Below are 27,756 nucleotides of genomic sequence, written 5' to 3' on the forward strand. Positions count from 1 at the left end.
ATAAGATAAACAAGTATCCCCTTCCTCTGTTGCCATGCACATCCAATCTTTTCTAAACTGGATTTGAGTAATGCTTACCATCTTGTCAGGATCAGGAAAGGAGACGAGTGGAAGACATCCTGGTGAGATGTCATTCATGCAGCGGTCGTTCTGGTGACCAGCCTTGGCCAGAGATGTCCAGGAATTTGTCTCTGTTTGCCCCACCTGGGCAAAGAATAAGACTTCAAGCTCACCTCCCACCAGACTCCTAAGACCACTTCCCACTCCTGGCAGACCGTGGTCCCATATTGCTTTACCTCCTTTCTTAGGTAATATTACCATTCTCACCATTGTTGACTGTTTCTTCAAGGCTGCCCAGTTTGTCCCTCTCCCAAAATTCCCCACAGCCTTTGAAACAGCACAGTTACTTACCAACCATGGCTTCACGACATCTCCAAGGACACTGTATCGGACCAAGGTCCTCAGGTCACTTCCCGAGTTTGGAAGTGTCTGTCCATTTAAACCTGCCTTGAAACTTGAAAATTCATACATCTCTCTCATTTGAAACCTTTTGTCTTTGAAGTCCTGCATTTGGGTTCTGCTTTTATGACAGACCTGACACCTTGTCCTAAATGCAAACAAAACTAGCACCATGATCATAGCTCTTCCTGATTTATATTCTAAAATTAGGCTCTTAGTTTATTCAAATGCTAAACTCTTATACTCATGTAGCATCTACTTTTCGTTCCTGTTTTTTAATTTAAGGGACATTTCTAAATTGCGACATATTGTCTCTTTAGGAGAAATGGAGAAAATTATTCATGCTTTTTTGTTATTATTATATTAATCTAATGCCTTGTTTAATGGCTTAGATTATTAAACAAAAAAAGATCTAGATTATCATACAAAATGCTACGGCCAGAATATTAACATGATCCAGCAAGCGAGCTCACAAGGGTCCCATTCTATATTCTTTACGTTGGTTTCCAGTACATTTAAAACTTTGTTTTAATTGTTGTTCTCACAAACAGAGCACTAAACATGCAGGCTCCAGACTATTTATCCCAGCTTTTTATCAAGATCTTTGCTGCTCATAGAATTGGTTCAGAGGCTGAGAATCGGGTACTTGTTCACATATTAGATTCAAGGCTAAGGAGGGCCTAAGCTTTTCAGTCTGTGACACCGTGACTTTGGAACAGTCATCCACTGCATTTAGATTTAGCTCAGTTTTTTTTTTAGTTTATTATTATATTTTACTATAGACCCCTTCTTAAAAACAAAACAAAACAAACAACAACAAAAATCCCTGCAAGTTCTGTAGTGGTGATTGTAATTTACATTAGATAGATAGATAGATAGATAGATAGATAGATAGATAGATAGATAGATAGATAGTAGGGGTGCAACGATACTCGTATCGATATCGAACCGTTCGATACAGTGCTTTCGGTTCGGTACGCATATGTATCGAACGATACAACATTTTTAATTTATTTTATCAACTTTCCTTCTGACGATGCTGTCTGTGTTGAGCGCTCAGTGGATCTGCGCTCGACAGTGCAGCCTAGGCGGAGTAGTCGAACACAGATTCACTGAGCGCAGGGCAAGCTAGCTAGACAGAAGTTAAGCTCGTTGCAACATGGCAAATTGAACCTCCCCCACCCTCATTCAGATCTGGCGTTTGGAACTATTTTGGTTTTCATGTGACGTATGACCCTGAAGGTAAGCGTGTCATGGACAAAAGTAAAACAGTATGTTGGATGTGCCAGCAATGCTCAATTGGTGGGAACTAGTGTGTTAGCTCAGTTAGCTCGTTAATGTGTTGACGTCTTCCAGCCCCACTCATGAGGCGATCCGCGGTAGCTCGTTAACGGAGATTTGCCGTGTTGTGACCTTAACGTCATTTCAGATTAAGGCTGACAGCACTAGTGGGAACACAACCAATATGACTGCACATTTACTCCGACATCATCCTAGTGCAAAGACAAGTGGAAGCAGACAAAAACAAGCACGCATGCTACAAACTTTACCCGAGTCATTTAGACAGCCGTTAGCACATGATTCTCCTTATGGGGACCTGATATGTTTAATATGCTGCTGAGAATATAGCCCAGAAGAAGCGTATAGTATAGCTTTTATTTTGGAAAGAGACATTTCTCCATAATAAACTCTCTTTTCCAAAGATGAGTGATTCCTCAATCAGATACAGGGCTCGCAAAATCGCTAGCCCGACGTCCTGGGGCTTTTTTCCAGTCGGGCTACCAAAATCTATCTCTGCCCTGCCCGTCGGCATATTGTAGGAAGGAAAAATATATGTCAATGCTTTTGCATTCTTTCGGAAATGTAGCTGGGTAATTATGTCATTGGCATCGGCCACTGTCAATATGTGACATACTGAAATCGCGTTTGAATTTGCGCTTGTTTTTTGCTTTCACTTTGCAATCGCGTGAACTGTGTATAGAAAGCGACAGTACTGATTGGTGAGTGATGATAATTTGCGCACCAATTCCTCTGACATCGTCTTATCAATCGTTAGCTTACTATGCAAACATGACAAGTGAAATCTCCTGCAGCTTAAACATGTGAGAGGTTGATCGCGCAGAGAATCGCTGAGCGTTATGTTAGTGCGTGTGTAAAAGCAGCAGGATATATATTTTAGTTCTGCTGAGCCAAATAAGACAGGTCAGGGTGAAGAAGTGACAAAACGGAAAGGTTATGACAAATCAGACTATAAGGCAAAAAGAAAGTGCAGCTTTATGGTTTCATGGACAAAAGAATTTCTGTGGCTGCAATATGACGAGCTAAATAACCAGGGCTGCACATAAGTGGTCCGCAGGTGCGCATTCGCTGTCAAAATAAAAACCGGCACAAGATAAGAAGTTGCAACGCGTGTTTGCGTACATAAGATTTTCAGGAGGAGGACAGACATTTGTTTAGAACTTTTAAAGATGTCGAAGAAGCTCCTTTAAACAATTACTGTGATGTTCCTCCACCTCCAAAGAAATGTCAGAAGGAGTCCGAACCACAAAAGAAGCGTGTATTCTCGGAAAAGTGGTTGCAGGAGGTGAGCTGGCTTCAAACAAATGATGAACGCACAGAGATGTGGTGCAGAATGTGCCGTGAAAATTTAATAAATGACAAATTAATAAAAAGGCATGAACATTTTTTTTGTATCGAAAAAATATCGAACCGTGACACCAAAGTATCAAACCGAACCGAACCGTGAATTTTGTTGTATCGTTGCACCCCTAATAGATAGATAGATAGATAGATAGATAGATAGATATTGATATAGATGCGCTTGACTTTCTCTGCACTTTCATCCAGTTCTTGTGAGCCAGAAAATCTGATAATTTGGCTTTTTTTTTTTAATGACGCATACAGCGTGAGTTATTCAGATTAGTCAGAATTGGATGAGAGTCAGTGGCACTAGCTTGGAGCCTGGGGGAGGAAGCAGATGGATCCTCCCTTCCTCTGTAACACTATATATAAACAAAGAAAAGTAAAACGGAAGTTAGTTAAAACCAGCAAAACTAAGACTGACATTGTGTAAGTGAGAAGTGCAAATTCTATTCCTAAATAACATGTATATTTTAAACCAAAGAGAAATAGCAAAATTAAAGTATGATGCGAAAATATTTTTGGCAGCCTTATACTTGACAGTCGTGTTCACCTGGCACAGAGTTGTAATAAAGCTTTATAGATAAAAAGTATAAAAGTATAGCATTTCCACACCTTCGCCATAAAAAAGTATGGAGAAGGCGTGGAACAGCTCATGATCCAAAGCATACCACATCATCTGTAAAACACAGCAGAGACAGTGTGAACAGACTGTGGAGTCTTGGCCTAACGAGTTAGCTCTTCTGTACTGTGCCATCCGCTTCGCGAAAGGTTTTTTAATGTATGTATATATGATACAATGTATAAATCATGGCAATCCTCCTATATTACTCTACTTTGTGCCGGAGGACCCGATCCTAGGGGTAGACCCTATTTTGGCGCTGCATGTTTTAGGGTTTAAAACCCACAGAGATGCAGTGTTTAGAGAAAATGCATCTCAACTGTTGTATTATTGTAGGGTCTACTTTAGAATATAAATCTCCCTGAGGCGACTGTGTTGTGATTTAGCGCTGTATAAATAAAATTTAACTGAATTGATATTCCTGACACTAAGGGTTTTCACTTAAACAGCAGTTGTCCTTCTTCTCTCCTGGATCACCTGGAGCTTTCTTTAGGTGCTTTCCCAGCTTTGACAAATGTACAGCTGGGATAAGCACATTTACTCAGGGCCTTCTTGATATGATGTTCTTCAGCTTCCCTGGCCGCTGTGTCTGTGGACATCTGTGTTCGCTCTGTGTTGTGGCATCCTAATGACACCCATTGTGCTCCAGTTGATGATGAGAGTCAAACTTTAAAAATACTGATCACTATGCATTGCTTTATGGTACACATCAACTTTTAAAAGTCCCCCTTACTGACAGTTCAAAGAGCAATCACACTTGGTCCCTGCTGAGATTGGTCCTGTTGCTGAATTTGGGGTCATCCTGTAATCTCTTTCGAACGCTTCCGTGAAAAGAGATGTAACATCATACAAGACCATTGTTTCATCTGCCTCCATAATGACCTCTCATCTTCTCAACAAAATCCAAGGTGAGTGCCTTCCTCTCTTCCATGCTGATGTTGGATGCTGGGTGCTTTGCATTGCTAAGACAGGCGGAAACTTTTGTCCACAGTTGATCTGCTTCCACGTCTGCAATGTTGTTGTTTCGAATTGCTGTTTCTGTGTATCAGGGGCTGGGTCTGCGACACAGTATTTTGAGTTCATTTTGTATTTTTAATTTCTTATATTATATTGAAAATATGTTAGTCTTGTGTTGGTATTATCAGTTAGGATATAGCTGAGTGCTATTCTAGTTTAGGTTTTCATCTATGCCCCTTTGTGAGAGTCTGTTCTTGTCCTCTGTGTCAGTATGACTTGTATTTCTTGTCTGTGTGTTTCATGTTATCAAGCCCGTGTTGTCATGTCTACGTCTCTCCATGTTTTCTGTAAGTATTTCCTTGACCGCGCATCAAAGACAACATGACAATATGTTGTCTAAAAATGATTTTTTTAATAAACTTATGATACGAGTATATGGTTAATCTAAACTGCTGTTATCTTTCTAATTGTAACTTAATCATATGAAACCAAAAAGAAATTTTTTTTTTACATATTGCAAATAACAAACACTGGCGTATGAGAAATATTTTTTATACAAAGTCACATCACAGAGCTAAAACATTGCATACCCTGTCCATTCTTTCTCAACAAAGCAAGTCACATTTCACAAGTTCAGTTTTTTAAAGCAAGCAAAGTGTTTTTTAACTATATCTATTGAATTTGATAAGTTTTACAGTACATAATGGCATGACAATTAGTTTCACTGTACAATGTTTGCAGTAATTTAAATTGAAAGGTGAGCAGAAGGATGCCTCAAAAAATATAGTATTGTGACCCTGTTTTCAGGGTCTTGACCTCAAGTGAGGAAACTGAATGAGTGATATTTGACACAGCAAGCTGTTTATTATTTGATCAATCAAATGTAGTAGAATGGACATTTGTACCTACCATGTTCACTCCTAAAACTATCTAGAGGGTCTATAGATTTCATATAAATTAAATGTACAACTACATTTGTGATCTTTTTTACTCTGCTAGGGTTGCGCCTGCATCAGTCCCAGGACTTGGACCATCTGCAGCATTTTCATTTATCATCTGTTTGTATTTGCTCTTGAAGAATCCAGCCTAGGAGTAAAAAAAAAACCCCACACATAAATGTAACAATCATGCATTAAAAATGAATGAAAATAACCAAGGTATATGAGTAAATATAATAACCTTTAAACTATTTTCAACAGGATATGTTCTCTAAAACCTTTATAACTGATTAGTTGAAAAAGTGTAAGAAGAGTCTTTCACCTTATACAGGCCAGCTGTGAGTAAGGCCAGAAAAGCCAACCCTCCCAGACATCCTCCAACGATCTCTTTGGTGAAATCTGGCTCAGGGTAAACTTCCACCTCTGCCTCAATCTGAGAGATGAAGTGACAGGATGTTGATACCAATGAAACTCTTAATAACTCAAACTAGGGAAAATAATGTGTACACACCTTGCGAACAGGAGAACTGTTGTCAGACCCTGTTGAAAAGTAGATGTACTGGGTTTTGTCGTACTCCAGACTGGCTGTGCTGGTCAAGAGGTATTTAGCAGATTGAAGTCCAATCTAAGAAAAAATGTAAAGCTTAAAGATTTAACAGTTGTAAAAAAAATAATCTTTCATTTAACCCCAAAACCCCTCCAGTTACCTGCTGTATCCATCGTGAACTAATGTTGGCAGAGATTTTGTACGTCATACTCTGCAGTCTTTCCAGGAATATGTTGCACTTGAACACTCTGCACGTGGCTACAGAGCAGTCCTGTGATTTTAAGAAGAGAAGATGCAACACAAGCTGTGAGCCAGTGTAATGTGATTTTTGTTTGTTTGTTTAAATCTACAATTAGGTTAAATTTGAACAGGTAAAGTGCAGATGCATACTTACCACCACTTTATCCTTTTGTATCTTTGTAACAAAATCTCTGAGGCTTGGTTCTTCGTCATTTCCTTTCTGACAATCTGGAATCTGAAATACCTTTGATTTAAGTTTTATTGGTCTTAATTTTACCATATGCATCCATTCACAATAAAGTTTAAGCTATTTGTAGTTTCAGCAGCTAAAATATATATTACATAAATATTACCTGTAGGCTGCTCAAATCCACCCAAATGTCTTTTTCACCAAGCTTCACTGGAACCCTGATCACCACAGTGAAATTAAGCGCTCTGATATCATTTGTTACCTAAATGAATGAAGAAAAGGACAAAATGAATTAGAGTTAGGTCTAAATCATACAATAAACTTTTAAAGAGGATAGAAGTTATAGTCTAAGGATCTTGGAAAGAAAAGAGTCTGGACTTCTTTGAGTTGCTTGAAGACGTTTCACCTCTCATCCAAGAAGCTTCTTCAGTTCCAAGGTCAAAAGGTGGGGAGTCCCAGATTTAAAACCCGTGGGAGTTTCCCCCCAAAGAGGGACAAAGGACCCCCTGATGATCCTGTACCTAATCACATGAGCCAAGGTGTGAAAGCGGGTGTGGGTCACAATCAGCCAGGGTTTCGGGTGAGCTCATTGTGAAACCTGGCCCCAACCTATCATGTGATTTCCTGAGGTCAGATGGCCCAGGATGTGAGTGGGCGTTAAGGCATCTGGGAAGGGATCTCAAAACTGCATTATAGATGGCAGACAGTTGGTGTCGTAAACCACCGCCTCTGTTCAAAGATGGTCGCTCACAGTGGATATAAATGGCTTCTTTCACTCCTCTTTCAAACCATCTGTCCTCTCTGTCCAAAATGTGAACGTTGGCATCCTCGAAAGAGTGACCTTTGTCCTTTAGATGCAGATGGACAGCACAACATAAAAGAGCCACCTCCACGGGACAAGACTCAGCAGTCCAGCTGCATCTAAAGGACAAAGGTCACATGATAGGGTGGGGCCAGGTTTCACAATGAGCTCACCCGAAACCCTGGCCGATTGTGACCCACACCCGCTTTCACACCTTGTGATCATCAGGGGGTCCTTTGTCCCTCTTTGGGGGGAAACTCCCACGGGGTTTAAATCTGGGACTCTCCACCTTTTGACCTTAGAACGGAAGAAGCTTCTCGGATGAGAGGTGAAACGTCTTCAAGCAGCTCAAAGAAGTCCAGACACTTTTCTTTCCAAGCTCCTTAGACTACGATGACCTGGATGACTGAGAACCTTCATAGACAGATAGAAGTTATATTTTACCTTAACTGACTGTTGGACTGGTTTCTTCAAATCATTCTTCCCAAATGTGAAATTGTTATAGCTGAGTGAGCTAAACAGACATATTTTGAGGTTTAAATATACATTATGTAATAGAACATTTGTTACTGTGTGATTTCTTTTGTTACAAACATAACAACAAATACCTTTCAAATGTCATAAAAATGCTGTATTTTACATCAATCGATTTCTTTTTATAGAGTTCACTTGTAGTGGCATGCTCCTGATTTCCACTGAAAGAGAAAAGAAAAAAAAATCTGTTCTGTATCTGTGGTGCTGTTGCATAAATTAAGAGTAACTATACCAAAGCAACAGTACCTGGTGGCATTTGCAGTGACAAAGATCTTCCTCTCAAGTTGACTATTCGTTTCAATCCCATAGGAGACAATTAAGGAAGCCTTAATTGAATGAGAGAAATGAGTGACTTCCCTTTGTCTTTAAATTGTGCAAAAGTCAGAAAAAAGAAAGAGATAAAAGATGTTCTGTACAAATACAATTTAAAACAAGAAACAAACCCCAGTTTTGCTCTTGAAAATTGGCTTGTCAATAGTGCAGTCTGTCCATCCCCGGGATAAACCATCTTCACTGTCCACGGAGTTGCACTCAATTCGTCCCTTTATTAGGAATAAAATGACTGCTGAATGGATTGGGAGAGCAGCAGATCAGTGATGAACTAAAACAGACTTGATCCTGATGCCTTACCTGCTGACCCGTGAACTTCCTGTAGGAGAGTCCAGCTGGGTACGTGAGAATAACACGGCTGTTGTAGGAGTTTTCTCCTCTGTTCTCCACTGTGACTGTGACATTCAAAAGCTCTTCAATACCCACTTTAACCTCTGAGGATCTGACAGAGTACAAAGCCCAATGAGAACAAGGCAAAACAAGACAAGACTAGAAGCATACTAATGTCAAAGTATTCCAAATGTAATGCACTTTGAGCTTTGATAAACCATGTTATTTTTCAGCTCAAACAGTAAGGTAAATGGCTTTGTTAAGATACTGATGCTAAAAGTGAAAAAAAAAAAAACATTCGTCCCTTCTTACTGAGTTAACATTCTAATACTTGCTGGTTCCCATATGGAGAAGAAATAGAAAAATACTTATGAAAGACTTTCATCAGATGTGGCCTACTTCATATAGTGAATCATAAAAGGCTTATATGATTTACTCATGAAAGTGGACACTTTCATATATTGTTTTAGTAAGTATCCAAAACATACAAGTTTCATTTATATAATTTTTCTAGGGATCTTTCACTCTTGTATGCTTTTCATACAAGTTTCACACAAGACAGATATAAATTGTATAAGATTTATATACATTCTCAGTGACCGTCTTATTGCTGTCCGTCCTCCCGAATCCACCCCATATGGAAAAGGTATATATAAATCTCATACATTTGTATCTGTCTTGTGTGAAACTTGTATGAAAAGCATACAAGAGTGAAAACAGATATAAGATCCCTAGAAAATTATATAAACGAAACTTGTATGTTTTGGATACTTACTAAAACAATATATGAAAGTAATGAGAAAGTGGCCACTTTCATGAGTAAATCATATAAGCCTTATATGATTCACTATATGAAGTACGCCGCATCTTATGCAAGTCTTTTATAAGTTTTTTTCTATTTCTTTTCCATATGGGTAGCACAAAAAACAACAGTGTCATCAGTTTCAAAAATATTAATAATGGTTGTATAAGGACAAGTTAAGTGACATTAAGTACAACTTGCAAATAACAACACATTTGAAGAAAACAAGACGCACAAGCAAAGCTTAAGTTTTGTACAGTGGGATGCAAAAGTTTGGGCAACCTTGTTAATAGTCATTATTTTCCTGTATAAATCGTTGGTTGTTACAATAAAAAATGTCAGTTAAATATATCATATAGGAGACACAAACAGTGATATTTGAGAAGTGAAATGAAGTTTATTGGATTTACAGAAAGTGTGCAATAATTGTTTAAACAAAATCAGGCAGGTGTATACATTTGGGCACTGTTGTCATTTTATTGATTCCAAAACCTTTGAGACTAATTATTGGAACTCAACTTGGCTTGGTAAGCTCAGTGACCCCTGACCTACATACACAGGTGAATCCAATAATGAGAAAGCGTATTAAGGGGGTCAATTGTAAGTTTCCCTCCTCTTTTAATTTTCTCTGAAGAGTAGCAACATGGGGGTCTCAAAACAACTCTCAAATGACCTGAAGACAAAGATTGTTCACCATCATGGTTTAGGGCAGTGGTTCCCAAACTTTTTTTGCTGGGCCCCACTTGTTTTACAAGAAAAATGTTCGCGCCCCCCTCGCGCGCGCGCGCACGCACGCACGCACGAACACATCCTCCAACCACACACACCCATATTTTGCTCCATTGCGGTGTATTTCACACCTCAAATATTTAGTAAACAATTAAGCAAATACAAGTAATCTGCAATAAATGACAGGTAGTAAGGAAATAAACTACTAAGTCTTTTACGCTACGTCCACACCTACACGAGTATTTTTGAAAACGCAGCTGTTTCGTCCACACGTAAACGGCGTTTCGAATCACCGAGAACGGAGATTTTTTAAAACTCCTTTTTTGCGTTTACCACGAGGAATACAGAGTTCCTCAGGCAACGTCAAAGGTATGTGCATTTTTTCACGTCACACTGCGCGCCACGTTATTGTTTACATGAGATGAATTGCAGAATGGCAGATAGAGACAAAATACTGTTAATCTGACTATCTGCAGGTTTTACAGGCTTACATATACAAGCAGTTACTGTCCCTCCATTTAGAAAGGCAGAGGCGTCATGGTGTAATTATTTTACATGTAGTTGTTTTTTTTCCTGTGTAATAATATTCAACATTGCTATAAATACATTTTTCAAAAAATCCCTCTGCAAAATGGTTCAAAAACATAAACAACTGTTGGATGCTGTTTGTCCGTGATTTGAACCGGGGGAACAAATTGTGGCAGGATCAGCCTGACGTTATTTGTATCCCACTGTAACATTACTGTATAAAGAGCTAACATCTCCAAAATGTCAGGAGTAGTTAGTCCTTACAGCAAGTGTTTGTGAACTACAAATCAAGAATGTGGGATACTGTTTGTCCATGATTTAAATATCCCAGCACTGCTTCCAAGGAAGGGAAACCCAATCCTGCAGGGAGACCTACCTCGGCACTTGTGCAGGTGAAACCAAAGGGAAGATATGCTTCACCATATTTTCTAGTCTTTGGCTTAGAATGAAGTTGGTTTGGAAACATATTCAGCGATGCTTCATCTCCTGCTTTGCGTTTCTGTGGGCGCCCCGTGCTAGCAGTGTCCAAGCATTGTTTTGTTTTTTTTTCTCTTTTCATGCCCCCCCTGCAATGGCTCTGCGCCCCCCCTAGGGGGCGGGCCCCACACTTTGGGAACGTCTGGTTTAGGGGAAGGATACAGAAAGCTGTCTCAGAGAGTTAAGCTGTCTGTTTCCACAGTTAGGAACAGTTGAGAAAATTGAAGACCACAGGCTCAGTTCAAGTTAAGGCTCGAAGTGCAGACCAAGAAAACTCTCGGATAGACAGAAGTAACGAATGGTGAGAACAGTCAGAGTCAACCCACAGACCAGCATCAAAGAGCTACAACATCATCTTGCAGCAGATGGAGTCACTGTGCATCGTTCAAGCATTCGGCGCACTTTACACAAGGAGATGCTGTATGCGAGAGTGATGCAGAGTAAGCCTTTTCTCCGCCCACAGCACAAACAGAGCCGCTTGAGGTTTGCTAAAGCACAGTTGGACAAGCCAGCTTCATTCTGGAATAAGGTGCTGTGGACTGATGAAACGAAAATTGAGTTATTTGGGCATAACAAGGGGTGTTATGCATGGAGGAAAAAGTACACAGCAGAAAAACACCTGCTACCTACAGTAAAATATGGTGGTGGTTCCATCATGCTGTGGGGCTGTGTGGCCAGTGCAGGGACTGGGAATCTTGTCAAAGTTGAGGGACACATGGATTCCACTCAGTATCAGCAGATTCTGGAGACCAATGTCCAGGAATCAGTGACAAAGCTGAAGCTGCGCCGGGGCTGGATCTTTCAACAAGACAACGACCCGAAACACTGCTCAAAATCCACTAAGGCATTATTCATGCAGAAGAACAAGTAATCCAAGTTCCGGTTGCGCCGTAAGATGGCCGCACCGACGAGAGCTCCCAGTCATCTCATCAAAAAACTGAAGTATAACGTTCTGGAACGGCCATCTCAGTCCCCAGACCTGAATATTATTGAAAATCTGTGGTGTGAGTTAAAGAGTGCTGTCCATGCACGAAAGCCATCAAACCTGAATGAACTAGAGATGTTTTGTAAAGAGGAATGGTCCAAAATACCTTCAACCATAATCCAGACTCTCATTGGAACCTACAGGAAGCGTTTAGAGGCTGTAATTTCTGCAAAAGGCTGATCTACTAAATGTTGATTTAATTTCTTTTTTTTTTTTGTGGTGCCCAAATTTATGATTTTTTTTAAACAATTATTGCACACTTTCTGTAAATCCAATAAACTTCCTTTCACTTCTCAAATATCACTGTGTGTGTCTCCTATATGATATATTTAACTGACATTTTTATTGTAACAACCAACGATTTATACAGGAAAATAATGACTATTAACAAGGTTGCCCAAACCTTTGCATCCCCCTGTAACAGTGACTCACCTGGTGAAGTTGAAATCCACTTTCAGGTTATCAACGCATTTGTTGTCAGTGCCGCAGTTGATCTCAAACCCTAACTGTGGAAGAGCATGATGGAAAAGTACACATTATAAATTATTTAAAGACTAAATAAGTGGTTTTATGGTGATCCAATGTGCTACCACATGTAGGTCTACAGGCAAAAAAAACAACAAAATAAAACTTTACAAAGACAGAAAATAGAAGTTAATATATACACACAAAAAACACAGTTAATAACTGCAACCCTGCACAAATTAAAAGGACTTTGAGTCTGTTTGAATGTAAACACAGAGCCATAGTAACAGAAATCCCCTTTAGCACACTTCTAATCTAATTGTGGGAACAGTTCAAGAAGCTGCACTTGATCTGATGTGAGGTTTTTTGAGAGACTGGGGAAGCAGTTATACTGGAGGATAAAAAAACGAGAGTTTTATGAGCCAAAAGAAGGATTTTTATTTTTATTTCTATTTATAAAGAATGAGAGCATGATGGTAAAGTGTAAAATGCATCATGGACAGAAACAACTGCATTATGCTGCTAACACAACTTCAGCTCTTTGCAATCACCTGCACAGACAACATGCTGACGCTAAGCTAGCCAAGTACTCAGAGTGATGTTAGCTGAGTGAATGTTGACCTCAGGCCAGCAGCCAGACCCTGAAGTTCAACATGTAACAAACTGATAAGGTGTCAGTCTGTATCCCCTGCTTCTACCTGTTCATGTTTCTAAAGTAGAATCACCGTGGCAATCGCTTGAAAGTCTCTTTTTGCAGGGTTTCATATTTGCTTTTTGCTGTCAGCTTTGTATTCATACATAAATACTAAGAGGAAAGTCATATGTGTGACTCAAAAACACATTTTTTTCTATTTGATATTTATTTCTGAACAGGCAGAAGGTCTTCATGGGCTCAGCTTTAAACATGCCGTCACTGCACTAATGGTGACTCATTTACTTCAAGTACTTGCGCAGAAGTCGCTCAAAGAAGTATCAGTCAGTTGCATGCCTACAATAAAATTGATTCAGTAAAGGTAAGGGCAAACCTAAAAGTTTCTCATAACTTCATAAAGACTAGCCTCAGTTGGTCAGCTAATAGGGTTTACTAAAGTTTACTTACAGGATGAATGGTTGTTGTTTGGGCCTGCGGGGCAAGACTTGGACTGAGGTTGGTGTTTGAGGCCAAACTATTAAACGTGAATTTGAGCTCATTGGAAAGTTGGTTGAGAAAGTCATCGGGGCAAGCCTGCAAGAAGAGGTTTAGATTCAATGTTGGAGGAGTCTTAAAAGTAAAATTAATTAAACAAAATCTTAAGTTTAATGACTTTTAAGGATTTTAAGATTGTTATTAGATCTTACCTCAATGAGGAATTTTACAGTTGAACATTTTTTTATTCCTAAGTCAACATCAACTGATCCAGACTGCTCTTGTTGCTTCTCACTGGTGTAAGCTCGGTTGTTTGGAGGCTTCCGAGTGGCATCCAGTGTTATAGTGTAATCAATCCTCGCTCGAGCTAAAATAGAGAAATAGAATTTGATTTTAATGTTGCAAGTTTAAATACATTAAAAATAAAATGATGTGCAGTAATTGAGAAAAAGAGAGAAGGATGATTAACCTGTGTCGACTGTAGACACTCTGCTCATAGTAAAGCAGATTCGAGCTGTGTTCTCCGATGGTTTTGAGCAGTTTACATTCTGTGTAGGGATTTTGTTTGGGCTAAACGACACCTCAGCTCTCACCATTACTATGGGTCTTGATCTGGAAAGTAAGGAAATACATGTGAACGGCATGGCAGATGGCTGCCCCTGCCTGAGCCGTGTTCACACAGAGGTTTCTTACTCTTAAAGGGGAGAATTTCCGTTTTGAAAGAGAACTTTTGATTTTATCTAATTCTCAGGGTTAAGCTGTGTGAAAGGGAAAATATGGACCTGAGAAATGATATCTAAACTGAAAAGGCAGCTTTAATGCTGAATACTTTCAAAAAAAAAAAAAAAGCAAGGGATTCAAAACCAGAAATCATAGGATTTATTTAGAGGGAACAGAAGGAGACTCAGACAGTATGAAACATCAGATAATGATGGAGATAGGAAACAATGAAACAAAACACAACTGAAAATAATAAACTAATAAATAAGTAGAGAGGTAAGAGAGGTAAGTATGAGTATAAACGGAAACACTGGGGCGCACTAGAAAGTCAGAAACTAAAAACTTAATAAAAATTGAAGAAGGTCTAAATCATACCCCAAACCCCCCAAAAAAGAAATGCTGTAAATTATTGTTAATGATTTGTGTAATAATTGAACATAAATCATTAAAGCTTTTAATAAAATATATTTGTAAATGTGCCAGACTTATAATATTTAACTTTAGAATGTACCTAAATATTTGACCATTACCTGGACTTACCTCAGTAAGGCAACTGTGCCCTTTGAACCCACCGCTAAGTCAAGCAGTCCATCACCACTCTGATCAAAAGATGACTGACTGATTGTCAGGCCAAAGAACTTCAGTCCTGACTGGACCTCAGAGCCAGTAATTCTCTGAAATATTTTAATTAATCAGATTTCATAAAATATTGACTTTACTTGATAGTTGAGGTTAGTCATCATTGTGAGTTCTTTGATGTTGTGTACCTGTGAGTAAGTAGGACTGATTCTTCCTCTTCCTTCGCCATTAAATATGTAGATGCTGCCTTCACCATTATTCTCCAAAGGTGCTCCAACTGCCAAATCCCTGAATCCATCTGAGTTTAGATCAGGCAGCACAGCAAGAGAAGAGCCGAACCTTCCTTTGACAGCTGCACGTCCTCTTAGTACTAATGGATCATCAAAATTACACTCCACAATCTAAAAGGAGGAGAGTGAATATTTTATGATCCTTAAGAAAGTTGACAAGTAAACTCATTAATTTAACTGCAGTAAATAAAACCGTGATTTACCAAACCAGTTAGTCTGCAAACATAAACTCTTCCCTCTCTATCAGGCTCCATGTACATTGGGGCTGATATGAAGATTAGATCAGTGATGTCATCGTTATTTATGCCCATGGTACACACCTCTGCCCCGAAATATTCACCAGTCTGATACTGTGTAAGGAAGATATTATTATTTTTGTATCTGAGATAATAATTTCTATGGAAATTATAATTTAATTCATATCTGTCTTGCTACAAATGCATACTTGTGATGAAAAGGGCTCAATCTTTTGTTTTTTCAAGTTTTCTCTGTTAACAGCAACCACAACTCCTCTGTGTTTATATCTTGGAGCACCAACAACTGTCAGAGAGCCATACCAGGATTTAGCAATCGCCATGGAGTAACCTAGAATTTAGGTTTTCAAAAGGAGAAGACAGATTAAGATTCCTGATTAATCCTTTTAAATTATGTCTGTTTTGCAAACTATTCTCACCAAGATAACTGTCAGGCTCCAAAGACACATCCTCATATGTTTTCAGCTTCTGGCCTCTTGTTGTGTATTGCACGTAGCCTCCCTTCCACTGGTTTGCACCAACAATAGACATCTGAATTCCCTACAGTGTAGACAGAAAATACATTTTATATACAATTTATTTTTCATTTAAAATCTGGAGTGTGTTTAACCTGTATTTGCCATTAGAACTTAAAAACTGCCACAAAGGCACATGTGAATCTTTCTTTCTATGACTAGACTGTCTGGTGAGTTTCAGGTAGTTTTAATTACCTCAGGCACAATAACTGCACTGAATCCCTCTTGAGACATTTCCATTTCCAGTGACTCTCCACTGCTTTGAGATCCTGTAACAGAAAAATAAATGAGAAGGTAAAAGATAGACACGATGAGTCAAATTGAATTTGAAGGTTCATTTTTTTATTATGCTTCAAGTAATTATTAAAAAAAAATATTACAGTTTATTTTAAAACTACTCAACATTTATTGCTCATTTCACAAAATGTAAAGTTACATTTGATTTTACATGTGACTTTATTGAATACAGTACAATAAAGTTAATACAATGTACTAATTTTAGTTTTTTCTTATTGTAGCAGTTTACACAACAAATGAAAGTTAACTGCTTCAATTCCAGAAGGACACAGATCCTCATAATGAATGTGAAAAAAATCCCTTGTGAATAAGTGAGCGGCTGAAAGTAGCATTTATTACAGTGCAATTATTTTAATTTTTGAAAAATTTACAGGAATTTTAACAAAGTTGTAACAATAAATCTATGTTTGTACCTTCGATTGAGAAAATTTTGTCCTGCAGATTCTGTCTTATTACTTCAAGTGCATTGAAGTTTTCCACTTGAAAGACGTGTTTGTTTGAGGGAGACGATGCAATGGTGTCCAGTTCTCTTCTGGCATCAGGTTTATTAAATGCATTCCCCACCTACGATTGTTGACAAACATGTTTGAGTCCTCATACTATGCAAAATTATTTGCTCACTTTATTAAAATACATTCGTTAAACTTCACTTGATTTACAAACAGGTATTAAACTCTCTAACACTGAATAGAACCTAAATCCATGATAACATTTATGTCATGCTATAAAATAGTTTTTACACATATTTTTTCCTCTACTAGCTGTATTTGTATTACACACATATCTCATGTTTCCATTAGTAATTCAGCTTTTATTTAAGAGACTTCATTTAAATTTTACATGGTCAGTGAGTTTGGCTTTGATTTAAATAAATGCACTACATGTACATTATATGGTGCATATACAAATGTGTGGCCAGCATGTAACTAAATCTCTTAATCTTTGAATTCGGGTGTTTTCAGTCATATTATTACAGGCATAAAAAATTCAATCCCTTAGCCATGCAGTCTGAATTTACAAATATTTGTGAATGAGTGAGTCATTCTAAAGAGCTCACTGAATTTAAGTGTAGTACTGTAATATGATCGCACTGCTGCAACAAGTCACCAAATTTTATTTGGTCTGCCTGTATATTCCATGATTGACTTTAAGTGGTATTATTCCAAAGTGGAAACATTTAGACAAAAACTGTGAGACGGGAATTTCATAACATTGGTTTCTATGGCCAAGCAACTTCAGGAGCTGTAGTGAGTGAGTGGTTCAGGACTTTTCTCCCTATAGTGCAGCATAATGTGACTGTAGTGTGACAACTGAATAAAACTCATTATTACTATAAAACTCAACATACTGCAGGTTTAAATAATGGAAGTACTTACCCCAATAGCAAATCGAACAATGTTTTTACTCTCTGCTAGCTGTGCTGCACCTCCCAGATTGGCCCGATCATGAGATTGTCCATCAGTAATTACTATCAAGACCTTCTTCACATTTTGTCTGGAACCACTTTGTGGTGTGAAAACATTGTTCCTGTCAAATTAAAAAAAAAATCTCATTTTAAAATATTGTTTTACAATTGATCTTGTAAATTATACACAATCAGGTAAACCGCATTATTATTATTTCTGCATGTCATTCTCTTTGGCAATTTTTTAAACTTTTGCACAGATCAACGTTATACAAGTTTGTTTATTTGCTTGTTTGCTTGTTTGGGATTTTTTTTGCTTGTTTTTTCAAATTAAACTCAGCAAATATTTGAATTTAGCCTTAGTTGAGGCCATATCATCTTCTCAGTAGAAGATGACACTCTGAAGCACAAGTTTGTGTACAGTGTGTCTTTTAAAAGGCTTCCCTCAGTCATACAGTCCACACAGTACTTAATGTGATCAGATTTATGGAAAAAAATCAACTGGACAATAATGTAACTGCACTTCTTCACTATTATAACTGCATTATTTACACAACATGTCTGATGGCCTTGGCGGTGTAAGTTTCTTCTCTCTGTTGACTGATTCTATTGATGTCAGTCTCCACTGATCTAGATGAGGAAAATTTCTTAAAGTAAAAGTGAACCTCAGGTGAAGTAGAGAACTGGGAAACAGAAAACTGAAAAAGAGAGAAAAAATACTTAATAGAAATAAAAATGTAGCTATTTTATGTCTTTGTCATGATTTTACTGACAGAGGGACAACAGTTGCTCACCTGTGTGTCACTTGAGAGAAATGATTTGATTAGATCTTTCACAAATTTCTTCATTGTTTGAAAATCAGTATTATATACACTGCCTGAACCATCCAACAGAAAGGCGATGTCTGCTTGTGTTCTACACTCTGTCAAAGAGATGGATTCAGAATTATGTTTTTTTAAACTCATATCATGCAAGCAAAAGGATTTTGTACCTTGGTAAAGGGTCAGTGAATACCACACATTTAAACATAGTCCCTTTAAAGTGTCCCCTTAGAACATTTTAGAGGGCATCACTAACTGTAATCACGCACCAGGAGTAATGGTGTGTGCGTGTGTGTGTGCGTGTGTGTGTGTGTGTGTGTGTGTGTGTTTAAGAGAGAGACAGACAGAGACAGAGAGGCAAAGACCATTTACTGTTACCTGGAGGAGAAGAAGGTATGGGTGGTCCAAGCCTATTATAACGGTCCAACTGAAAGCACACACCGTTGTACATGGTGATACTTCTGCAGTCCTTTGGAATGGTTGGACCACACACCTGAGAGGAGACAAAGCCAAGATGCCATAATACAGCAGGTTGAGTATTTTTTGTCACTTAAACAATTATTATTAGAAGTTCCTACACAACTCTTTAAAATCTGCTGACTTTTAGTCTGTTTAAAGAAGAGAGAGAGAGGCAGAGAGATAGAGAGATATAGGGATAGATATAGAGAGATACAATCACTGGTAATGTCTGCAGTTAAGTAACTCACCACACTGTTTTGTGCTGTCGGATCACTTTTCATTGTCAAACCAAGCGACATGTTGACTGCAAAATATGGTGCTGTATTGAAAGCATTACAAATGTGTTAAAACACTCCTAAAATACACTTTGTGGAAGGAAGAAAACAATATTCAAATTGAGAACTACAAAGTGCCACAATTCATGATTTGGCATGATAACTATTTTCAAAATGAAGGAAGGCAAAACAAAACTCAGTTTTACTTTTCTTCGTCACTATTGTCAAAATTTAAGAATTTTTTTCTTGTTTTTATCATCAGTTGGAAAGTTTATTTCATTTTTAAGGCTGAACGTTACATACTAAGATATCTAATATGGAAATCTACTGTAACTGTGATTTGATTTAAACAAATGTATGCGACAGGATCTATGGATATCTATTTTTATGGCAAAATACTATCTGAGTTTTAGCACATTTAGAAATGAATGGTTACCTACTTTGAAATTGTAAATCTTGGCAGTTTTGGGGAGAAGTGGTGCAACTGTATATATTCCCTTTTCCATTTTGTGAATGCTGTTCCAGTGGAGCACTGACGAGCAAACTAACAAAATAAATCCAGTCAATCATGTAAGTCTAGAAAGCAAACTCCATATGTCCATATAGCATAACAGAGATGGTAAATAAATAAAAAATAAATAGCAGTAATGTTAAACATGCAGCTGTAAACCGGCTATCAACATAACAATGCATGTCCTGACTTACTCTGATTGTCTTTGCACCACCTGGTAGCCAAAACCAGCAGCAGAGTTACTCAGGGTCTTCCAAGCCACGGGATCAATATTGAAACAAAGTGCAGCATTTAACACTGAGAATTAAAGAATTAAGAAGGACATTAGTAATTTTATTTAAAGCCACTGTAAAGGATGATAATGTGGTTATAGGCCTCTAATTATCATCACACATAGGAAACTGTAAATAGTATATGAGTATACATGTATAATATATCAGTTTCCAAAAGTTGATTCTGTTCATCTGGACGTAGCGTTTTCTGGGAGAAACGTTTCGTCACTCATCCAAGTGACTTCTTCAGTCAAGCTCAGGTCTGAGAGTATTACAAGCTACATGCGTATATATACATACATATATATATATACAGTGGGGCAAAAAAGTATTTAGTCAGCCACCGATTGTGCAAGTTCCCCCACTTAAAATGATGACAGAGGTCAGTAATTTGCACCAGAGGTACACTTCAACTGTGAGAGACAGAATGTGAAAAAAAAATCCATGAATTCACATGGTAGGATTTGTAAAGAATTTATTCGTAAATCAGGGTGGAAAATAAGTATTTGGTCAATAACAAAAATACAACTCAATACTTTGTAACATAACCTTTGTTGGCAATAACAGAGGTCAAACGTTTACTATAGGTCTTTACCAGGTTTGCACACACAGTAGCTGGTATTTTGGCCCATTCCTCCATGCAGATCTTCTCAAGAGCAGTGATGTTTTGGGGCTGTCGCCGAGCAACACGGACTTTCAACTCCCGCCACAGATTTTCTATGGGGTTGAGGTCTGGAGACTGGCTAGGCCATTCCAGGACTTTCAAATGCTTCTTACGGAGCCACTCCTTTGTTGCCCGGGCGGTGTGTTTTGGATCATTGTCATGTTGGAAGACCCAGCCTCGTTTCATCTTCAAAGTTCTCACTGATGGAAGGAGGTTTTGGCTCAAAATCTCACGATACTTGGCCCCATTCATTCTGTCCTTAACACGGATCAGTCGTCCTGTCCCCTTGGCAGAAAAACAGCCCCATAGCATGATGTTTCCACCCCCATGCTTCACAGTAGGTATGGTGTTCTTGGGATGCAACTCAGTATTCTTCTTCCTCCAAACACGACGAGTTGAGTTTATACCAAAAAGTTCTACTTTGGTTTCATCTGACCACATGACATTCTCCCAATCCTCTGCTGTATCATCCATGTGCTCTCTGGCAAACTTCAGACGGGCCTGGACATGCACTGGCTTCAGCAGCGGAACACGTCTGGCACTGCGGGATTTGATTCCCTGCCGTTGTAGTGTGTTACTGATGGTGACCTTTGTTACTTTGGTCCCAGCTCTCTGCAGGTCATTCACCAGGTCCCCCCGTGTGGTTCTGGGATCTTTGCTCACCGTTCTCATGATCATTTTGACCCCACGGGATGAGATCTTGCGTGGAGCCCCAGATCGAGGGAGATTATCAGTGGTCTTGTATGTCTTCCATTTTCTGATGATTGCTCCCACAGTTGATTTTTTCAAACCAAGCTGCTTGCCTATTGTAGATTCACTCTTCCCAGTCTGGTGCAGGTCTACAATTCTTTTCCTGGTGTCCTTCGAAAGCTCTTTGGCCTTGGCCATGGCGGCGTTTGGAGTCTGACTGGTTGAGGCTGTGGACAGGTGTCTTTTATACAGATGATGAGGTCAAACAGGTGCCATTCATACAGGTAACGAGTGGGGGACAGAAAAGCTTCTTACAGAAGACGTTACAGGTCTGTGAGAGCCAGGGATTTTCCTTGTTTGAGGTGACCAAATACTTATTTTCCACCCTGATTTACGAATAAATTCTTTACAAATCCTACCATGTGAATTCATGGATTTTTTTTCCACATTCTGTCTCTCACAGTTGAAGTGTACCTCTGGTGCAAATTACTGACCTCTGTCATCATTTTAAGTGGGGGAACTTGCACAATCGGTGGCTGACTAAATACTTTTTTGCCCCACTGTATGATATACGTCACACACACAATTTCGATCAAAACACTCTGCTTAGTTTCACTTTCTGTCTGCGCGCTTCCTGTTCTCTGCAAAAGCATGCAGTTTCCTGTCAGTACTTTTGGCTCAGATTCTACTCAGAGTTGGCCCTTTTTAGACTGGAAGCAAACTATATTAAAAACAAGTAACAATAAACACTAAATAAGCACAAACAATATATTAATTTCGTGACATTGCGTTCATTTGTATCTATTTTTATAACCATAAGTTTATGTTGTTACCACTAGAGAGCACCAAAGCCAGACATTTTAAAATTCTGCACACTGTGGCTCAGAACAAATTTCCCCATAAAAATTTACATTTAAATTTCGCTGTAGTTAAATATTTTCTGACATAATCATTCTATAGTGAAAATCTACAACCACACATAACAAAGTCTTTGTTTAAAAAAAAGGAACACCTAAACTGTCCTGTTGTTTATATTTGTTACAAAAACAAAGCCTTCCTTTTTTGGGCATGATAAGAACAGTCAGTATGACATCATGTAGCACTGTTGCTTGTTCAACAATGACAGCTTCATAATGTCTTAGTTTCCAGAAATATAAAGTTATCTAATACTCTACCTCATCAGCATGACACACTCAACTTGTTTTTTGTGGCTTTCAAAGGAATAAAGAAAAAACTTGTGATATACACTACTATTCAAAAGTCTGGACACACCTTGTCATTTAGTGGTTTGTCTTTATTTTTTGGTCCTTTCTACACTGTAGATACATACTGAAGACATCAAATACAGTAAGTAAGGCATATGGAATTATGTAGCAAAGAAAAAAATATATAACTCTAAATATATCTTATTTTTTAGATTCCTGAAAGCAGCCACCCTTTGCTTTGTTGACAGCACTGCAAACACTTGGCCTTCCCTTAATGAGCTTCATGATGAAGTCACCTGAAATGGTTTTCACTTCCCAGCTGTGCCTTTTCAGGATCACTTGTTGAATTTCTTGCATGCTTAATGAGGTTGGGACCATCAGTTGTGTTGTGCAGAAGTCAGGTTAGCACAGAGCTGACAGCTCTATCTGACAACTGTTAAAATTCATATTATTGCAAGAACCAATCAGCTAAGTAAAGAGAAGCGGCAGTCCATCATTACTTTAAGAACTGAAGGTCAGACAGTCTGGAAAATTGCTAAAACTTTGAAGGTGTCCCCAAGTCACCTCTGCTGCTGAGGATATGTCACACAGTGGAAATTTATATTTATCTTGTATATTGTTTTTATTATGATTTTTAGTGTTTATTTATGAGTGTCGTTTTATTTGCATGTTTTTATTTTGTGGCCTATCAGCTGTGTAAAGACCTTTTAAAAGCAGGCTAGCTGAGCACTGAAGGAAAGAGGCCCCAGACTGGAAGGTTAATGCTAGATGGCCAGCGGGACACGGCGACCCAGTCCTGACCTCATGGAACGGCAACAGTAGGAGACAACGCGTGTGATTGGCAGCAGGGCAGAGGTTTACCTCTGCCTGCATTTGTGAGTAGGGTCTCTATTGTTGTTTACTGGGTGCAGCTGGGTTGGGAGAGGGTCGCCATGGCCATGAGCCAGGGCCGCTTCTGGGACCATTGTTCTGGCCCCTATTTGTTATTTTACAGGACACCGACGCAAGGAGAGCTGTGGCGGTGATCACATGATGGATTCGGGTGCAGAACGCAAGCTGGGCTGGGATGTGATGGGCCAGTGGAAGGACAAGAAGATGGGAGGCTCTTCCTTGTCTGCCGAAGACAAGGCTGGCGTGGACTCTGCTCTAAAGAAGGAATTCCTGGCCTGCTGATGGACCCATAATGAACATGTGGCATAATTATAGCAGAGGGTTTTTAGTGAATGTAGAAAATGGTAGTTTTACGGGTTTTAGAATTGTTTTATTTAGTTTTAGTAGACTGACAACGTTTAATTACGTACATTTTAAGGGTGTTTTTATTTGTGCTCCCTGGCTTAGTAATAAACTGTTTCTGATCAGACCTGCTTCATCTCTGTGCCCGTAGTATCTGACTCGCTTGCTCCCCCTTGTATTTTAAAGAATCTTTCTTTTTAGCACGACATTCTGGCACGGCCGCTTTAGTGTCCCCATTTGTTGCAGATACAGACATCCAAATCACCAGCCTCAGAAATTGCAAGTGAACAGCACATCAGATTAGAGCCCAGATAAATGCCACACAGAGTTCCAGTAGCAGAAACATCTCTACATCAACTGTTCAGAGGACACTGTGTGAATCAGGCTTTTATGGTCAAATATCTGCTAAGAAACCATGACTAAGGAAAAGCAACAAGCAGAAGAGATTTGTTTGAGCCAAGAAACACAAGGAATGAACATAGTGGAAATCTGTGCTTTGGTCAGAGTCCAAATTTGAGATCTTTGGTTTCATCTGCTGTGTCTTTGTGCAACACAGAAAAGTTAAACGGATGGTCTCTACATGCATGGTTCTCACCATGAAGTGTAGAGGAGGAGGTTTGATGGTATGGGGATGTTTTGCTGTGATATTGTTGGGGATTTATTCGAAATTGAAGGCACATTGAACTAGCATGGCTACCAAAGCATCCTACAGCAACGTGCCATCCCATTTGGTTTGCATTTAGTTGGATCATTTTTTTTTCAACAGGTCAATGACCCCAAACACACCTCCAGGCTGTGTAACATCTATTTGACCAAGAAGAGTGATGGAGTGCTCCACCCGATAGCCTGGCGAGATGGTTTGGGATGAGATGGACCGCAGAGTGAAGGCAAAAGAACCAACAAGTGCTCAGCATATCTGGGAACTCTTTCAAGACTGTTGGAAAACCATTTCAGGTGACGACCTCATGAAGCTCATCAAGAGAATGCCAAGAGTGTGCAAAGTAGTAATGAAAGCAAAGTGTGGTTGTTTTGAACAATCTAAACTATAAAACACGTTTTGAGTTATTTCACACTTTTTTGTTAACCACATGATTCCATTTGTGTTCATTCATAGTTTTGATGACTTCATTGAGAATCTACAATGTAAACAGTCATTAATATAAAGTAAAACCATTAAATGAGAAGGTGTGTCCACACTTTTGACTCATAGTGTTTTTCCCTCAGCCTTTGCTCTTTTTTCTTTTTTTTATTAACATTTCTTCTTAATTTTTGCACAGAGATGAATTTATATTCTGTCATAAAATAAACAATAGCCAAAAATAACAAAGGTGGATGCAGTGACAGAATATAAAAATATAAGAACATAAATCAAAGTATGATGTGACACTTATGTGAAAAGCTTCCAATTCTGTGTAGCACTGAATAAAACAATCAGATATGTAAAATGAACACATGAAATCATGTCCAGTTCTACTGTTTGCTTTTGATAAATAATGAAGAAGTTACTTTCTTCAGTATGACTATTTAGGAAACACTTTTTTCACTCAGTAAACATCAACAACAGAAAAACAAAACATTTTAGTTTTGAAGGTATTTTTACAGTCAAACTAAGCTGATTGTAGAGTTCGGCAGGTAGTTTGATTCAGCAGTAATGAAATGTAAGTAAGGACATGATCCTTGCCAATGTAATTCTAAATGATATCTTTTCCCTTCTAATATGTCGTACCTGCTTTTTAATACCATAAAAAAATATATAGTGTTTTTACTGAAAAATGTCACTGTGCTTTATTTAGTAGAAACACTAAAGTCATATTTTCACTTTTTGCATAAACTTATAATTAGAGGAAAAAAAGACAAATTCAAAATGCACAAAGTTGTCTTACCTGACGAGAATAGTGTAGCACTAATTATCCAGTTCATTGTGTTACTCCCATGAAAAACATAAATGACACATGAGTTCAGTATTACTTCTGCTGATAGTGTCAGAGAAGGAGATGAAAGCAAAATGCAGAAATCATGAGACAGTTGCTCCAATGTAAGAGGTTCATTTAGAGGAACTCTTAAGTAGGAGGAGCTACACTGACAGCACTGTCTGTGTGTTGCTACACCACACTGTGGTGGTATGGTTTAATGTGAATTAATCTCTTAATTTCAAATAAACAATAATAAAACTCACAGTAAACAGATTAGAGAGTTTATTAGTTTCTGGGTAACACAATATTTAGTGTAATTGTGAATATTATTTAAAATAAGAAATAGCAAAATAAAAACTCTCATATCTGTTCCTTTTTGCTGATGTGAAACTAAAGGTTTTGGTTAAAAAATGTTTATTGAGATTACAGTGTCAACTTCTTTTCATAGTACTCTGGTGAAAATTTAAAAAACATTTAAATTGAGTGTCTGTCCAACGCACCAATGGTTCAGAAAACCTTCTTCTTGAAAAGAAAGAATCTAAAAATAGAAAGTCCATTTCTCCTTTTCATCCGACTTCCTCTGAACTGTTTCATACTATCTGTGAGAAAATTTGCTAATGTGCCACTTTTGTAAGAGGCATGAGCTGGTCTCCAGGCCTGGATTAAATATGTACTCCTGAGCCAGTTGGCAATTGGCAGTTTGTCTTGTAATCGGAAGGTTGCCGGCAGCCCCGCCTCCGACAGTCTCGGTCGTTGTGTCCTTGGGCAAGAAAACTTCACCCGTTGCCTACTGGTGGTGGTCAGAGGGCCCGGTGGCGCCAGTGTCCGGTAGCCTCGCCTCTGTCAGTGCGCCCCAGGGTGGCTGTGGCTACAATGTAGCTTGCCATCACCAGTGTGTGAATGGGTGGATGACTGAATGTAGTGTAAAGCGCGTTGGGGTCCTTAGGGACTAAGTAAAGCGCTATACAAGTACAGGCCATTTACCATGTTCCCCCACCTCGCTGATGTGCACACATAACCAAAAGTGAAGCAATTTTAAATTACAATTTTATGTTCAGCACTACTTTGAGTATCTAAAAATAATGAATTTCTAAAGCCTCACCTAAATGGTAGAGGAATAACCAGCTGTCTCTGGTAGTATGCTGAGGTGATCAGACTACAATCTACATGAAGTCATCCTCATTTGCGCCAACTTCCCACCAGTGTTAACATATCCAAGGTGCAATATTTCACATCTTTTCAAATGTTTGTTTTCTTTCATAAGCTATTTGAATGAGAGAAACTGAAACTGATGTGTGCACTAAAGCCTGACTCTGTGAATGTGCAACCTTTGCTAAGCCTGATGGTTAACCTGATTCTGATAAACAGAGACTGACAGATGCAAGATGGTCTCCTGTTCACACTGTATACAGTGGGCATGTAGTGACTAGGGGTGGGTTTTTATAATCGATTTATCGATTAAAATCGATTCTGGCTTGGATTACGTATAATCGATTCATTAAAATCCTGAATCGATTTTTTAATATAAATTTATTATGCCCGAAATGCCAGAATCTCACAAAATTTCAACAACCACCAAACAGCTAAGACAGTAAATGAGAGCAGGAACACGGATTCTGCACAAAGACTTAAACACACAGCGGACATCAGTTAGATGTCGCCTTTCTCACGGGGCTGAAAGCCGACAGCTTGCTGATTCTGATCTGTCTGTGGTCTGCGCTTTGTGTTCACGCCCCTTATGCGCTGATTCTAAAGCTGTTAGTTTGATCTCTCTCCAAACAATATTGACCGAACCAGCAGCAAAAGAAGATCCAAACTACGCTTCACATAAACATCGTCATGAATTCCCTCTGACTTTTACTGTTTTGCTTCGACCACGATGCACAGCTCTCTCTCTCTCTCTCTGTACTGTTTTCTTCATTATTGCTTACTTGTTATGCACAAGTCTACCG

The 27,756-nt window shown here is 38.7% G+C and overlaps 1 protein-coding gene across 1 annotated transcript; it reads right to left on the reverse strand.

Annotated features, from left to right (window-relative positions):
• Positions 1-5,214: 5,214 nt before the first annotated feature.
• Positions 5,215-25,892, reverse strand: LOC102779317 (integrin alpha-M-like). Its single transcript, XM_087845456.1, has 30 exons — positions 25,775-25,892; positions 20,022-20,124; positions 19,757-19,860; positions 19,290-19,360; positions 18,961-19,075; positions 18,556-18,683; positions 18,314-18,459; positions 17,733-17,883; positions 16,770-16,920; positions 16,255-16,328; positions 15,964-16,084; positions 15,736-15,875; positions 15,494-15,640; positions 15,189-15,401; positions 14,962-15,095; positions 14,171-14,313; positions 13,914-14,068; positions 13,675-13,800; positions 12,543-12,616; positions 8,560-8,701; positions 8,373-8,471; positions 8,176-8,255; positions 8,004-8,090; positions 7,840-7,909; positions 6,757-6,855; positions 6,558-6,638; positions 6,324-6,434; positions 6,128-6,241; positions 5,939-6,049; positions 5,215-5,764 (listed from the first exon to the last, which is right to left on the reverse strand). The coding sequence occupies exons 1-30, from the start codon at positions 25,809-25,811 to the stop codon at positions 5,666-5,668; spliced, it is 3,426 nt and encodes a 1,141-aa protein (XP_087701582.1). The 5' UTR covers positions 25,812-25,892; the 3' UTR covers positions 5,215-5,665.
• Positions 25,893-27,756: the final 1,864 nt, after the last annotated feature.

The sequence above is a fragment of the Neolamprologus brichardi genome, chromosome 8, assembly GCF_056152115.1.
Source record: "Neolamprologus brichardi isolate AB-2024 chromosome 8, ASM5615211v1, whole genome shotgun sequence".
In the NCBI taxonomy this organism is placed as follows: Eukaryota; Metazoa; Chordata; class Actinopteri; order Cichliformes; family Cichlidae; genus Neolamprologus; species Neolamprologus brichardi.